This window comes from Mastigoproctus giganteus, chromosome 2, assembly GCF_048544385.1.
Source record: "Mastigoproctus giganteus isolate SK-2022 chromosome 2, ASM4854438v1, whole genome shotgun sequence".
NCBI classification, from domain to species: domain Eukaryota; kingdom Metazoa; phylum Arthropoda; class Arachnida; order Uropygi; family Thelyphonidae; genus Mastigoproctus; species Mastigoproctus giganteus.
Window position 1 is genome coordinate 89,332,558 of NC_143576.1, and position 17,677 is coordinate 89,350,234.

The 17,677-nt window shown below is 40.5% G+C and overlaps 1 protein-coding gene across 1 annotated transcript in view; it reads left to right on the forward strand.

Annotated features, from left to right (window-relative positions):
- Positions 1-1,961, forward strand: part of LOC150089403 (uncharacterized) — a 141,174-nt gene extending 139,213 nt beyond the window's left edge. The window contains exon 10 of the mRNA XM_090368571.1: positions 1,680-1,961. Coding sequence (XP_090224697.1) covers positions 1,680-1,876 — 197 coding nt within the window. The 3' untranslated portion in view covers positions 1,877-1,961. The remainder of the gene's footprint in view (positions 1-1,679) is intronic.
- Positions 1,962-17,677: the final 15,716 nt, after the last annotated feature.

Below are 17,677 nucleotides of genomic sequence, written 5' to 3' on the forward strand. Positions count from 1 at the left end.
GATCATTGTATAGTTTTCCTGCAGACGCTTGTTGGCGATCGCACGGGGCTCCCTTCCCTGCGCCGGTGGTGGGACGGTCCCCCCGGCGCCCACTACTTTCTCCTGGTGAGGCATGGGCATGCCTCACTGACTTCTGGGGTTGCCTACTCTATCATCCCCATATTTCTGCCTTAACCCCTCCCAACCTTCAGTCTCCCACCCACTCTATCTTTATGCTAGCGAATGTCCCACACACAAAAACGTAATTATGTCAAAATTCCCGTTCGCCCATTCTTTCGGCCTTTATTATGCAAGCATTAGCCCCCTCACCTAACGATCATCAAACCGACGACGATGGATATATGTATCTGTCTGTACGTACGTGCATATAAAAGAGCGCGCGCGTTTTTTTTTTTTTTTAAGGTCCTAGCCTCTGAAATCTCAGGAAATTAGGTGGCAGGACCTGCCAGAGTGAAACTAAAACTACTGGGTTCCTGGTCTGCCTCCACGGGGCGAAGGTGGGGCAACGTTGGGCCTCAGCAAGGGTCCAGCGGCTAAACGACCAGATGAACAACGGTACACGACATAATACAGATACAAAGCCCACACACTTTTAAATCTCTGGCATTTCCCAGTGAACTGGTACACCCACAATGAAAGCAACACGGAGATGCGGGAAACCCCTGGTGCCGTCTGACACTAAATACACCTTACACCTTTGGGTTGCCAGGCAGGCACTTTACCCACCCGGCTAGCCCGGTCGGCATTTTTCAATGATTAGCTTGCTCATGTATCCATACAAAAGTAGCAGACCGACCGCTAACCGCCATCATGGTGGGTAGCGGTCGGTCTCTCTCTCTCTCAAAATTCTAACAAACTCTGTAGCACCTAAAATCTTGTATTTGAATTGCTTGGATCATATCAGTATCCGCAGATATGATAGGCCTGGAAAGAGCCTAACCTCAACTGGATGCCGTAACAATCAAAAACCAAACAAAATCTCAATTTCCATGCATTTAAAAAAAAAAAAAACATGCAAATGTGATTGCTTCCGAATTTCATCACAGCATAACCAAAAACTGCATTGTGCTTAGCACACCTAAATTATGAGAGAAACGCAGCATATATATTTTAAAAAAAATCAAAAAGATTTGCTTAAATTTTATATAATAGAGTTGGTAAAGATCTAAATCGAATAGAATTTAACGTCTTATACTGAATTTTGCTCAATATAAGGAAGCTAACTGCAACTAAATTTGTTTGTTCCTTAATTCAAGAAATCGGTGTATGCCTAATCAACAAATTTCTGTTATATATTTTGTTATTGGTTAAGGAGCTAAACTTTAGTATCCGGTACCCCTGGCCAAAGACCAGTTTTCGACTGAATCCCTCCAGAAGTCGTGTAAAAACGTAACCTTTTTTTCACTAAACAAAAATGAAAGTCGATTAAAAACATCTAATTAGAAGGAAAAAAAAAATTTTCCCTACTAATTACAAACTATTTTTCTCAGTTCACGTCCTTCACGCAGTGTAACACGAAGGGTACCGGATACTAAATTTCAGCCGTTAAGGAATGTAAGTATGCACGAGTTATAAAACTTCAATGATCAATCACAATTAATATAACCTGTAATAATATAATAATATTTAATTACGAATTAGTGATTGCAGTAAAATTTAGGCCTATTTTATTATTCAAGGTGAATTTCCTAAAGATGATAAAGTATGCCTCCGAACCGTTGGATTTTCGCTACTATTTTCAACGATGATGATCTTATTGGTCCTTGCCACTGCCATTTCCTTGTGTTTGTGCTCCCGCATTCGCCGAATGAAAGCCGTCGCTGATCCTGCAGATTCGCACATTTATCCTGACATTCATACAGTAAAGAGAATATGAAACATTGTCATTTCCGAGATTAGCTACGAGTTTTCTATGGTTCGAGATGTAGAAAACAGCCACTCCTCTTAGTCACCGTCCTTCATATCATGTCATTCATTGATGTTTTTCATTCTATGCCACTGTTGGAATAATAAGGGTTTTTAAATTTGTATATATCTCATTATTTTCACATTAATCACCATAGAGGATCGATAATGTTTTACATCAAAACATAAGTTGACTTCACAAAGTGCTGGCTCATATAATAATACGATAATTAAGCTCGATGTTCATGAATTTTAATATTTCATATCAGAAGAGTAAGGGGTTAAGCAAAAGCGCAGATTGGATTGCTCCTGTTGAAATGTACTCCTACAGTGAACATTTCATTATATCAGTGATGAAAATGCAAACAAAGCTCAAACTGCTAATTTTCAAACTACTAATTTCAGACATACAACAATGAAAAAAATTCTGGATATTTACAGGCGAATGATAATCATTGATTAATAGGATGAAAGACATTAAAATGATTTTGTGAGCACCGACTATAAGCATGTTACAAAAAAATGTTATGAAAAAAAAATATCAATTATTTATTTAACTTTAATTTATTTAAAGTTAAATAAATAAATATTAACTTTAATAAATGAAATTAATTTATTTAAATATGAAACATTTCATTTCGGGCTTTTATCGCTCTGATAGAGTAAATCCTAGTATTTAACAGTTCGCGTTAGTAAAAGCCCATTTAATAATCACATTTGAGAATTCTTTTCCATTATGACTAAAGTAGTGCACTGCATATCAGGCGCTCCGAATATAGTAAATATCTCCTATTCCGCAAAGTTGTCGGGATAACCTTTCTGGGATAAGAGGTATATATTCTCCCCACATGCCCTTGTTTAGCAATCAAGAAAAATTAATGAACCAGGAAATTATCACTGCTTCTCTTAGTCTGATTATCACTTTTCCAATTCTAAAACAAGGACATTGAGGAGGATTTATTCTCAATCTCCGAAAGATTTGTTGGTTGCGAAAATGGAAGGTGAAGGGGGGGGACTATCCTTGTTATATATCTCGGAAAGGTTTTCTGTGTTACATATTCACTATATTCCGAATACAGTGAATATGTCACCCAGACAACCTCCTGAATGCAATGAGTATATTATTCGGAAAACCTTGCGAAGGCACCAGATATATTTCCCCCGTTCCCTTGCTTAAAAAGGAAATGGGAAGACATAACCTGCATTTATTTTCTTCATATTTTGGACTTTTTCCAAAGAAAACTAATAAATTCTACAATTTATCGGATTTTGGGCTTCTACAGAAAAGCACGCACACAGACAGACAGACAGACGTCCATCTGATAGTACGCATGCATACTGTATTTAGTTTACGCTAAGGGTGACATGGAAAACCAGTACATTGTTTCAATGTATTTTATTCTTTCATGAAACCGGTAATTTTTATTTTTCCTTCTGAATTTAATCAAATAATTTTTGTCAGTTTCAGAGCAGAGTAACGAAATTTCAATTCCTTCAAAATTTACAAGTTGTGTTGGTGAAATGGGTAATTTTTTTATTTGTAATATCTCCTTACGTTAAGATGTTCCAAAACAGTCCTGAGAACAACTATAACGAATAAAATCACGGAAAGAGATTAACTGACTGTCGAATCATATCAAAGTCGTCGGCGAATCATCACCAGAAAAGCAGTTTGCCAACAATAACAATAAGATACATAAACAAACTAGCTATGTTTTCTAATCGTAATGAAAGAAATAAACATCTATGATTAAGTCTATTTGTATATGTACTTGAGTCAAAAAGTTTCAAAATGTTTGAAACCGCTGCTAAACGAGTCAGTGCCTCGCACATGAAGATACACGGAGCTACACGTATAAATACGAATATACGGGGACAAAATCACCTCTAGATATGATAGTTGCGCCCTTGTATATTCATATAATGCTCTTCTACAATAGCGGTGGGGAAGCCTTATTCAACTTGCTCATTAAACACCACGTGTAATTTGGCTGAGGGGAGAGCAAATTTTTCTCCCGCCTTTGCCAATGTACCTAGTCAATTCCAATAAAAGATCACTAATTAGGGCAAGCTTTATGTATGTATTTTATTTATGCAGAGTAGAGATTTTTCTAACACAATTTAACAATGGAATTCGGAAGTTTCTTCAAAATGGTTTCACAGTCACTTTGTAAAAAAAAGTAAAACCTCCAGAACAACAAAAATTCCGCTGAAATTTTATCACGCAGAGATAGGAATGTCAATTGTCTTAGCTCCCAATTACCACAGCCCTAAATACAACCTACATCAGGTAGTCATACGCACTTAACGTTTGTATCTAAGGAAACAGTCGAAGAGCGGAATTTTTTTTTTTTTTTTTCGTTGACAATTTTAATAATGAGCAGGCACACAACAAGAAAGAGAAAAACCAATATTAAAAATTACAGCATAAAAAATTTGTCATATAACGCAAGGAAGCCAAAGGCTTTCTCTGCACCAGGAAACACACACATAGATAAGAAAATACAAATTTGCTGATGCTATCGAGGCAGTGTTAGGTGGGTCGGAAAACTGCTAGCTTGGGGGGAGACAAAGACCAATAGATTGACAGTAGCCACTGGCAGAGGTGAAAGAGATTCTTGCAGTGCTTCTATTAGAATGAGCAGAAGCCTGAAAAACAAGATGCATGGTATTTCAGAGACTGCTGGGAGCCATTGTGGTACAAGTAAACACATGGGTTGTGTTAGGGTAGCTAAGAATAGAAACAGGTGCAGGTATACTTGCGTGTACACCAATGCTAGGAGTTTAGTAAATAAATTTGATGAATTTGAGGTATTGCTCAAAACATCGAAGGCAGATATTGTTGGGATATCAGAGACGTGGTGTCACACAGATATAAGGGATGCAGAACTGCAATTTGGGGAGTACAACGTCTACAGAAAGGATAGACAGGATAGGAAGGGGGGGAGGTGTTATGCTATTAGTTAAGAAACACATAAAAACCAAGGAAGTGAAGCCAGTCGACATCGCTGGACAGTGCAGTGTGGAGTCAGTTTGGTGTGACATAAACATTGGGAGATCAAAATTGAGAGTAGGAGTGTGCTATAGGCCTAATGACTCTGATGAGTATAATAAGGAACTGTACAGGGAAATAGAGTGGGCCAGTAAATCAAAGTGTCTTATAATGGGAGATTTTAATTTCCCAGATATTGACTGGAATTTGGAGGCTGGATACTCACACACTAGCAGGGCTTTTGTGGATTTATTGGATGATTGTTTTCTACATCAGCATGTTCGGGAGGCAACTAGAGGGAGTAATACTCTTGATTTGATTATCAGCAGTGATTCTTCATGCATTAAGAATCTGCAGATAAATGAACCACTAGGTGGCAGTGATCACAGTGTGCTGAAGTGGGATTTACTCAAAGAGGTAACTACCATTAGGGGTAAAGGGAAGGGTTATTGCTTCCGTAAAGGCGACTACGATGGACTGAGACAGTATTTAAATTCTATACAGTGGGACCAACTGATGATGTTACCAACAGCAAATTCAAAATGGGAAGCATTCAAAGAACTTATCTTGGAAGCTACTAGGCTTTACATACCAACTAAGAAATATTGTTCAAGGTTTAGGCCAAAATGGATGTCAGATGAACTAATGAGGCATATGGCAGAGAAGAAAAATGCATGGGATACTTACAAATTAACACATGACACAGAAGCCTATGATAGATACAAGTTGATATGCAACCAAGTTACAAAGGAGGTTAGGCAGGCGAAGGCAGATTACGAGAAATCCTTGGTAAGGGATGCAAAGAAAAACAGCAAAGAGTTCTTTACTTATGTAAACTCTAGAAGGAAAGGGATGAATCAGATTGGTCCACTTGATATTGATGGGTCAAGTGTTGATGATCCTGCTCAGGTGGCTAACAAACTAAATGAATATTTTGCATCGACATTCACACATGAGGAGTTATTCAGCGAGGGGAATGCCAGAGGTGTATTCAACTCTAGCAGTAAGTTACAGAATCTTGAAATAACTGGGAGTAAAGTGGAGGAGAAACTGTTGAAGATAAACACAAGAAAGGCACCCGGGGTGGATGGGATCTATCCAGTTATATTAAAGGAGGCAGCAAAGGAAGTAAGCAAACCCTTAGCCATAATTATGAGAGCTTCCTTGGACTCAGGGGAGGTACCCATAGACTGGAAATGTGCAAATGTGACCCCAATTCACAAAGGAGGATCAAAGGCTGACACAAGTAATTATAGACCTGTGAGCTTGACTTCTGTTCCAGGAAAATTAATGGAGGCACTGGTTAAAGACGCACTGCAGGATCATTTAGACAAGACTTCAGTTATAGCTCAGACACAGCATGGTTTTGTTAAGGGGAAGTCTTGCCTGACCAACTTGATTGGATACTATGATGCAGTCACAAAAGAACTGGATGCAGGGAATAACTTTGATATTATATACTTGGATCTTAGAAAGGCTTTTGATACTGTTGCACATGCAAGACTGCTACACAAATTGGAGCAGTGTGACATTGGAGGCAAATTGCTGCTATGGATAAAGGGGTGGTTGAGGGGGAGAAGACAGAGAGTGGTAATCAATGTACACTGCTCATCGTGGACTGATGTTATTAGTGGAGTCCCTCAGGGCTCAGTGTTGGGTCCATTATTGTTTTCTGTATTTATAAATGATATTGATGATGGTATATCGGGATTAATGTCCAAGTTTGCAGACGATACAAAGGTTGGCAGGGTTGTCAAGGACACTACTGACACTATGCTTCTGCAACAGGATCTGGAAAGGTTGAGCAGATGGGCTGAGAGGTGGCAAATGAAGTTTAACATTGACAAATGTAAAGTACTACACATGGGAAACAGCAACCCCAGAGCAACGTATCAACTCTATGGTACAACACTGACAGTGGTAGAGAATGAAAGGGACTTGGGGGTGGTTGTGCAGGCAGATATGAAGTTCTCTGAGCAGTGCAGACGGGCTGCAAGAGTAGCTCATGGAGTATTGTCAATGATATACAGGAATTTTTCCAGCAGGGATAAGGAGGTGATTATTCCATTGTATAAGGCGATGGTCAGGCCACACCTAGAGTACTGTATACAGGTCTGGAGGCCTCATTTCAAGAAGGATGTAGAGCTGCTGGAACTAGTACAGAGAAGGGCAACAAGATTAGTGAATGGAACAAAGGGGTGCTCTTACGAAGAAAGGCTTAAGTTTTGCAAATTACAGTGTCTGGAGACTAGGCACCAGCGAGGTGATCTGATAGAGGTGTATAAAGCCTTGAATGGTTTAAGCATGCTCAATGCTGATGGGATTCTTCCTCTAGCTCAGAATAATCACCTGAGAGGGCATAAATTCAAATTGAGGAAAGACAGATGTAGGATAGACGTGCGGAAATTTGCCTTTAGCCAGCGGGTGGTTGGTTGGTGGAACAGACTTCCATCCCTTGTGGTGGAGGTTGATAGCCTAAATAAGTTTAAGGCTCAGCTGGACAGGTATTTTGAACGAACAGAGGGGTGAAGTGGAAGTGGTTTTTTTTTTTTTTTTTTTTTTGGCTGATGCTGCATAAGCTTGCTTTCTTGCATCAAATGCCTCTACTAATGCTAATGCTAAATTATATTCTTACCTCCTCACACAGGCACGAATGAGGAGGGAAGCATATACAGATACATACAGTCGTAACTAACTATCCAGTTACCATTTAATTTATTCAAACTGTCAACCTCAACTATCTGCGACGGCAATCAACGACTTACTGGCTAAAAGAAAACTTCCTACAATCTAATCTAAACCTCAACCCCTATAATTTGATTCTGACTCCTAGTTCTGGAATTCTTTATAACAGTGAGAATTCCACCTTAATTCATTTTATTAATCCCTCTCAGAGCCTTATAAACCTCAATCAGATCCACCTTTGAGGTGCCTGGTTGCCAGTTCTGTAACTCACATAATCGGAGTCTTTCCTTATACAGTTGTCCTTCTGCCGATTTCACCATTCGAGTTTAGTGTCTGTAGATCCTTTCAAGAAGCTCAATGTCTATTTTAGGTCTCCATACTTGAGCACAGTATTTCAAATATGGTCTTACAATAGCCTTATACAGTGGGATCATGGCCTCACTATCTATAGAGGATAACGCTCGATAAATCATTACAGGACTCCATGGGCATTCCTGCTCATATTGTAACTCCCATATCCCTTTTCCTCCTGTACTGTTTTTAATTCAACCCCACCAAGTGTATAAATTATTTGTCGGTTGCTATTCCCCAAGTGTAAGATCTTGCATTTAGCAGCATTAAAACATAGCTGCCACTTCTCTAACCATATTTGAAGTAAGTTCAAGTCATCCTGAAGGAGCGCTGGTTGACACTGATCACTAAGGATCCTTCCAATCTTTACGTCATCTGCAAATTTTTACATCACGTCTTTTATCCCTTCGGCGATGTCATTTATGAAAATGAGAAATAACAGTGATCCAAGAACCGGTCCTAATGTCGTAAGAGTTGGGGTCCTTAAAGGGCCCCAACTCTTACGACGTTAAACCAATCTGAAGAATATCCACTAATCACAACCCTAGACTTCTGCCCTGCAGCCACCCAGTAATCTATTTTACCAATAATCCCAACTTGTTCAAGCTTACATAGTAACCTCTCATGAGCGACCGAGTCAAATGCTTTGCTAAAATCAAAATAAACTACACTTTGCTGCCACTTTATTAGGTACTCCCCTGCTGTGCACACAAATGGTTTTTTCTAACAACCACAGTTGTGAATATAAATGCAACAGAACAACCTTTCTACTTTCTAGTATCAGTTAAACGTACAAACGTAGCAAGAATGGGGAAAAGGAGTGATCTAACGGACTTCGAACGTGGCATGGTAGTAGGTGTAAGACGTGCTGGACAAAGCATCTCTGAAACGGCAGTTCTCCTGAACTTTTCAGGCACCACAGTTTCAAGGGTGTATCGAGAATGGTGCAACGAACAGAAAACATCCTCTCAACGGAACTCCTGTGGAAGAAAATTGCTTGTTGATGAGAGAAGTCAGAGGAGGATGGCTAGAATTGTGCAAGCAAACAGACGGGCCACAACGTCGCACATCACGTCAGAATACAACCTTGGTGCGCAGAACAAAATATCGCAACGGACCACTAGTCGCACTTTGTTGCGAAAGGGCTACACCAGCCGACAGCCACATCGGTACCTTTGTTACCAATGAAGAACAAGAGAGCACGCGCCTCCTGTGGGCATAGCAACACCAGCACTGGACTATCGAGGATTGGAAAACAGTTGCTTGGTCTGACGAGTCGAAGTTCCTGGTGCATCATATTGATGGAAGGCTCAGAATTTGGCGAAAACAACACGAATCCATGGATCCATCATGTCTGACGACTACTGTGCAAGGTGGTGGGGGCAGTGTTATGGTGTGGAGATTGTTTTTTTGGTACACGTTGGGTCCATTTATACCCATAGATTCACGTCTGAATGCCACATCTTACCTAAACATCGTTGCTGACCAAGTGCATCCGTTCATGTTGACAGTTTATTCTCAGTCAGATGGTTACTTCCAGCAATGCGCCGGTGCACAAAGCCCGAATCATTATGAAATGGTTCCAGGAACATGACAATGACTTATTTGCTACAGTGGCCCGCTCAGTCCCCCCCCCTTCCCGATCTCAATCCTATTGACCATTTTTGGGATGAGCTGGAAAGGGCTGTTCGCTTCAGGCCTACACCTCCGTCGAATCTCAAGGAACTGCGTGACACACATGTCTCCATAGTACTCCATTCCTGCACAACATTTTCAGCATCTTGTTCAATCCATGCCTAGACGAATTCAGGCTGTTTTGAAGGCTAAAGGAGGCTCAACACGCTACTAGGTAGATGTACCTAATAAAGTGGCAGTACAGTGTATGTCGAAATGGTTCCCTAAATCTAGCTCATGAGTAAGCGTGTCAAAATAGCCTAAGTTGGTTAAGCATGATTTTCCCTTAACAAAGCCATATCTATTTAAATGTCCCTGGAGTGCATTCTTAATCATTGCCTCTAAGATTTTTCCTACCACTGAAGTCAGACTAACAGGTCTGTAGTTACCAACTTCACTTTTAGAACTGCTTTTTTGTATTGGCATACATTGGCATTTCTCTTATCCATAGGAATCTCCGCTAAGTCCAAAGATGCCCTAATAATTAACCTCAATGATTCAGTACATTTCCTCGCCCTCTCTCTCAAAACTACAGGGTATATGCCATCAACACTGGGAGTCTCACTTGCTTTTATGCTCAAAAGTTTTTCTAATAAGCAACCATCTATAAAGGTTTACAGTTAGAAAGAAGCAAAGCAGAGTATAATAGCAGAGCATGGAAAAACTAACAAAAGATGAAGTTCTTATTGATTTAGAAAAAAAAAAAAAAACAAAGATAAAAAGGTATTAAAATGTGTTGCACAATATATATTGGGGCCGGAAGAACGTGTTTAGAAGAATATGAAGCAAGATACCATTATAGTAATGGAAAAAGAAATAAAAACAACAGTTCCTCTTTCTTCTTCTGTTAAAAAATGTCGTTTAGTTAACTCTGGCCGAGCTTTTAAGGAATGGTGTGAATTGAAACCAAACAGAAATTAGCGGCTAAACTGTGCTCGAAAGTCTGCACTAAATGATGGTGAGGATGAATACTAACGACTATATCCTGTCTATTAAACGAAAAACGATTTCAAACATGGCAAGAGCTGCTACAAACAGTTAACCAAGGACCTCAGCCAATTTCTGAGAGAATATGCGCGAAAAGAGTTGCATAACATGGCTATTCTCTGTTGTTATATATATAAACCCAAACAAGAAATGTATTAGAACCTACAGCACTTAGCATCGTGTATGGGTTGTAGGAATAAAGATAGTTGGTGAAATTAGACTTGAATTTCTGTAGATTGTAATTTTTGGAAAATACGTGTGAAGGAAATTTGTTACAGAAAACAGAAGTAGAAGGGAAAAATGAGGAATAGAAAAAGTTAGTTCTGTGAGTTGAGTTAGTCAGCGATTGGATGCTGAACTGGGTATGGCACATGTTCGAATTGGTTTGGCAAAGAGTGGAGGAAATTATAGATGCCTATTTTGAAGGTCAGTGACCATGGAAGTATTTGTAGAAATGGCATACAGATAAATTAAACCGCTCTGAGATTGAGACGGGTCATTAATTTCCATGACTGCCCTCTTTTGGATGGAGTATAGAAGCCTTAGAGAGGTTTCGGGCTTTGATTTCAATTTTTATGATCCATGAGCGGCCAAGGCCATGATGCGCTAAGTCAAGGAAGGTTTTGGGTAAGTATAAGTAAAGTGTTAGCTGTCTGACAGTACCAGGGGTTTCCTCCATCTCCGCGTTGTATACTCTGTTTATCACAGTACTCTGCGGAGGCCAGAGATTTAAAAGTGTGTGAGGAGTGGAATGTCGTGTAGTGTTATGTTCTGTTGTTGTTCTGACCATTTAGCCGTTAGGCCCCTAGTGGAACCCACCGTTGTCCACACTTGGCCACGAGGAGGCAGGTCAGGCACCCGGTAGATTTTTTAAGTACTCTGGCAGGTCCTGCCACCTAGTTTCCAATGATTTCCGTGGCAAGGGCTTTGTTTTGGGGTACCACACCAGATGTGGGTACAATATTCAATGCTCAGGCGAAGTTGAAATTTGCAGAGTGGGCAGTTGTTCAAAAGAGAAGTAATGCAGAGAACATAAAAGAAACCCCAGTTTTTCTGAATGCTGAGGAAGCAACATTTCTGATGTGCTTATGCCAAGAGAGACCAGGAGTTTTAAAGGGATTAAAGTTAAATAAGTTATCTTTGTCCCACTGAAGAATTACTTGGAGGCAGTTATTTCAGGTCTTGGTGGAGGATATTCGAGAAGTTGAAGCTGTTTGTGCAGGACAAAATTTCTCTACAGTTGATTACCCCCCCCCCCCCACAAAATACCAATGCTAATAGCTGCGCATAAACGAGCACAATAATTCTAGGATTAAAGGCATAAAACTGAACTGTTGGTAATTGGAAAACTCTGATGTTGTCTGACGAATCCAAATTTTGCTTATACTTTAATGATGGCAGGAAATGAGTTCACAGTAGACAGAAGCTGTTGTTGCTATTTGGTTTTTAGGAGTATTAGCAACTAAGGCCATATTGCTCTGGGATATGCGGTGGTCATTCCCTGACCTTTCTGTATTTGGTGGTGACGGGCTCGAACCCCGGTCTAATCAAGAAGCGTGTGCTACGCACTGCTGCTCCTTCCCACCTGGCTACGGAGGCACGTAGAGATAAGCAATGAACATTCATGATTTCGATACTTCTGCATTCCAGGATGATAAATTTCCGGTCACATGGTCAGCGATTTTTTAAACAACACAAGGGAGTGGTAGGGATTGAAATTGGCTAGTCGATTTACCAGATTTTAATTCTATAGAAAACGTATCGGACTATCTTGAAGGAAAAGTGAAAACAACAAGCATCCATGAAACCTTAATGAATCATATGCTCATTTTTTTGCACCTGAGAATGCACGATGTAGTTGACTTCCTTTCTTTTGTTAACCTGTGAAAAATATTCTTCCGATTTTCGCGTATCATTTAATTTTGTTAATTGGTAAGGTAATAAAGTGCGAATCTATAAAAGTAAAGATAGCCTGTGGATAATATTTCTCCTATTTTCGCTTATTAGAATCGCCGTTAATAGAATTAAAATTCAATTCGTAAACATAATCACAATGACCGGTGCTTACTACATATCGTACAGTGAACGGTATTTTGTTATGGAGTGTCCATCGTGCAGTGAACCAATCGTAAAGAGGCGTCCACTGCAGTGAGCGTTTTAAGGCGAACAGAGCACGTACACATAATTGCACCACTGGGGTACACATGCACCCCAGTGGTGCAATGCGTGCGTGGATTGACAAAAATCGCTTAGAAAATGCGACACGAATCCCCCCGCCACAACCATTGCACCACTCCGTACCAGGCACGAGCGACGCATGACCCAATCAGTATCCCTACTGATTGCGTCATTCTCCACCGTATTTAATAAAAATTTTCAACGGAAAAAAAAATTTATAATTCAACATATAGAAGACTAATAGTGAGCACTGAAAGGCGTAAACAGGTGCAATGCGACCACCGAAACCATTGAGTACAAAGCATAGATCTAAGCTATTTCGACGGCGGCAGAAATTACAGCGTGCGATGGAGTTGAACAAAGAAGCCGTAGAAGATCCATCCACATCTTCAGAGCCTTACATCTCCACAGAAATGTTAAAAGTAAATTTGGAAGGAGTCATGGAAGTCGATACTGCAAATGAAAACGATGAAGAGTTCTCGAAGCCCAGTCGTAAACGAAAAGTGAAGGAGCCAAAACAGACTGCCAGAAGTACTCCATAAAATCGTTCAACACGTAGCAGGCCTAAGCATGTTGGATTTTAAGAAACACCGAAGCATCCACGCACAATTTAAACGTACATTCCTGGATAGTTATTTCGGTTCAGTCTGTTCCGTGTGTGATCGGCTTTGGTTCAAGAACAATGTGAAGATTGTAGAAGCTCGAGACCTTCAAACAGCATTTCCAAATTAGGATGTACTCAAATTTTGGCCTGTAACGGCTGTCTCAAGAACAAAGTGATTCCGACTCTATCGAAGTAATATGGTTTTAAATATCATCCAATGCCACAGCACTGGCTAAAACTAGATGTGGTAACGGAACGCCTCGTATCTCCGAGGTTCCAGTTTACGCAGTTTCGTCGCCTGCGGCATTCATACGGTCAATACGAGATCCTCGGTCAAGTGATAAATGTTCGCCTAAAGAAGTTTCACTTAACTTCCTCATGTATGCTTGGCGCACAAATTTTTTTTTTTTTTTTTTTTAAGGTTTGATTCTTTACATTCGTTTCCAGACTCCTGTGAAGTGTGTGTGTTGTTTAGTTGTTTCTAGCCCACTTTGCCACCGGGAAGCAGAGTCATCAGGAAGGCTGTTTTCCAGTACCCAACCACGCTACGAGGAGGAGGTGGGGCGTAACTGTGCATTTACCATCCACGAAAAGGCAGATCCGATCATGTACTGAGTCCTTGTGAACGCTGAAGCGAACATACAGAATCAAACCTTAATTTAAAAAAAAAAAATAATAATAATACTTTAGAAGTTTGTGGTTTAAAGTTATTTTCAGTATATGTAATTTTTAACACTGAAATGAGTTAAAGAAAAAACCTGTCAGTAATAACAGCTTAATTGAAAATAGTTGTCAACCATTAGTAGAGACCAATGAGAAACGAACATCGTATAGTGAGATTGTCAAGCTTATCGACTCACGTCGAAGGCTCGCTGTAACAATAAAAAAAAAAAGTTTTTTTTTTTTTTTTTTTTATTTACAAATATAACCTAGTGAAACGAATATTTATATATCATCTGGCCGAAGTACAAAGTTTAGATTTTACAAAGACTTGATACCAAATACAAAATCTGACTGGTAGCAACTCTAAATCAGAATTATAAGAAACCAGCAAGAGAACAACACAGATCATGAAGTGCGATTGAAATGGAACTAGCAAAACTTACAACAGCCGTAACCGACTACAAAACTCTTTCCTGGAGTGATCTGCTCAACTGACGATTTCTTAATAAAATTAAGAGTCACTTGAGATTACAATCTAAAAAATCTGGCATTCAATGATAACACTTAAAAGCCTAATATATTCAACGGTCAGTATAACTGCTTACGCATTATGTTGATTGAATAATATTAACCTCACAACAAAGTCGAAATTATTCCTAGGATGCTGCTTTTGTTCATGTCAAGTCCTTGTGCCTGTCCGTAACCTAATGCACTGATGCCACAGGCACTAGCCCAAATTACGCGAATGACATCACAATATTGTACGCCATGCCAATATAGTAATATTGCTACTTGTCACTCGTTTAAAACCAACCGAGACCCTCCATCGCTCAAACATTTTTCAAGGATGGGAAGGATCTCGGGTGACAATGGATCTGATCTGACTAAAAGTTTTTTCCTTTAAAACAAATGAATTGCTTTTATAATATATGATGATATTTACACTTTGATTTTATCTTGTACACCTTAATACGTAACTGGCCCATGTTTATTATTACTGTATTTTTTGCTCATACACACCCTCCTTTAAACTTATTTCTGATGTATTATGGCCCTAGTAGCGCAAACAACACGTTTGAAGTCTACCAAACGAATATCTCTGAGATTTTCAGCCCACACGACATGCAAATCATTCGTGAACACATACACAGATATAATACACTGGCGCAGTATGGCCTAAGATGATATATCCTAAAATTTCTAGGTGGCAGACGACTTTCATCAACCGGTGAAATACCACCACTTTGCTTATTGGAGGCTTGAAGTGGTGAAACCCATGTTTAGTCTCTAGAGCAAAGTTTCCGGCATCCCCTTCCCCCCATACTTCTCCTTCAACCCATGCACGGTACTAAGTACTATAGGTTTTGATACCTTTCGTGTTTGGGGTTTTCATTAAAAAAAAAAATATATATATATATTCCAATTCCATGAAAATCGCCAAAGACAAAGGGGGTGGGGTATGATCGTTGTAATATGCCAGAGTGAAGTTCTCTAAATGCGTTTTTGCTCCTATTTCTCATTGGGAACGGTTTGCTGTTCCCTCCCCACCCCCTCTTTTCTCCTGGTGGAGCTTGTCCCCACTTTGGGGCTGTCTTCCCTATCATCCCCATATATAACTACCTGCGCCCTCCAACTCTTTCTCACTCTACCCCTACTCTGACGTCGCGTTTTTTTTAGGCCCTTGCCACTGAAATCTTCGGAAATTAGGGGGCAGGGCCTACCAGCGTACCTAAGCGATCCCTCTACTGCCCGACCTGCTTCCTCGGGGTTAAGTGTGGGTAACGGGGGGGGGGGGGGTCCCAACGGCTAAACTGTCAGAACAACAACATAACATAACATAAAACTTCTGGTCTACACAACACACTTTTTAAACCTCTGGCCTTCAGAGTTCTGTGTTACACAAACAGAGTACACAACGCGGAGATGAGTTGGGGGTACCCCTGGGGCCGTCAGACATCGAATACTTTATATCACAGTGTTTCTTACTATGGCCGAGCGGGTGAACCACACATGGGCTCCATAGGTTATAACATGTAGGAACATATACCGTGCAGTGTTTCTACCTATTATAACCTATGGAACCGGTGCGTGGTTCACCCGCTCGGCCATAGTAAGAAACAGGGAAAAGTTAGAATCAATACAGAAGAATATACTTCTCGCTATTACCAGAGCATGCTGTAGTAAGCACACCTGCACTGCGGGTGCTGGCTAGCGCTCTCCCACTCTACTTGGAAGAAGTCAAAAGAGGCCTTTATTATAGACTTAAAAAAAGGGCATATCCACAGAATTTCTGTGGACAGCACTTTTTTGCAGCCAATATCATCAAGGCTGAAAGGAAAAGAATAGCCACAAAGCTCTATGAGCTATGGCAAACAAATTGGGAGCAGGAAACCAGATGTCTGGTTAACAAAAGGTTTCTGCCATAGGTGGCAATGGTTAGCGGAAAGCCGCCAAATGGTACGCCCCTGGACTATTTACTACCTTTATATCGATAGATCAAGGCTCTCTAAAAGCGAAAAACAGCAGAAATTGGCCCCCTCCCAAAGGGACAAGAACACTTATTTATAATAGAAGAGGATAATTACAAGGCGTTCACAAATTTCACACAAGAAGTATTCGAAATGCGAAGAAATATCCAAAGAAGGGCAATTCAGCTCCCCCTCCACAGCCAAATAATAATCAATAATCAAAATGCCCATGTCTCTCAAGAACGCCCAGATGATGGCAATTAAAACTGACAGGATAGCTGCATCCAGCTCCCTGACAGATACCTGACTGAGGTATCCCCCTCCAGGAGCACCCTGCCCTGAACCTGGTGGCCTCCACACCAACTAAGTGATCATATAGGGGAGGGAGACAGGGACGTAATTTAGCTGAAAAATAATAGAAAGCTAGTAGCAAGGGAGTGCAATGTAGAGTGAAGAAGTATGAATGAATGAAAGAGCACGAAAGCCTGAGTAAATGTGTTGGGTACTGAATGAAATAGTTGTGGTAAAATGAAACGAATGTTAGTTTTGATTAACCCAAAGACTAACAACACACACAGACACACGCCGCACCCCCCCCCCCCCCACACACACACCCGACCGGGCTAACCAGGTAGGTAAATTGCCTGCCTGGCAACCCAAAGGTCGCGGGTTCGATTTCCGTCTTCGGTTTGGATCACAGTAAAATGCAAAAAAAAAAAAAAAAAAACTTTGGGAGGTGCATTATGGCCACAGAAGCTGATGCGCCAACAACTAACAAGGAAACCCCCCACTGGTCTACATGACACTGCAATTGAAAAATAATAGTAAGCTGCAACGCCTGAAGAGTGCGGGCCAGTAAGAAAGAGCGGAACAAATGAAATGGAAGTCAGAAGATTATTGTTGTTATTTGGTTTTTAGGAGCATTAGCAACTAAGGCCATATTGCTCCGGGAAATGCGGTGGTCATTCCCTGACCTTTCCGCATCATCCGTATTTAGTGGTCACAGGCTCAAACCCCGGTCTAATCAAGAAGCGTGTGCTACGCACTGCTGCTCCTGCCTGCCTGGCTACGGAGGCGCCGTCAGAAGATTGAATGCGAATGTGAAAGTATACAACACATATATGTCTACATTAGTATTTACAAACCCTTAATTTTTATCCCTTCCCTTTA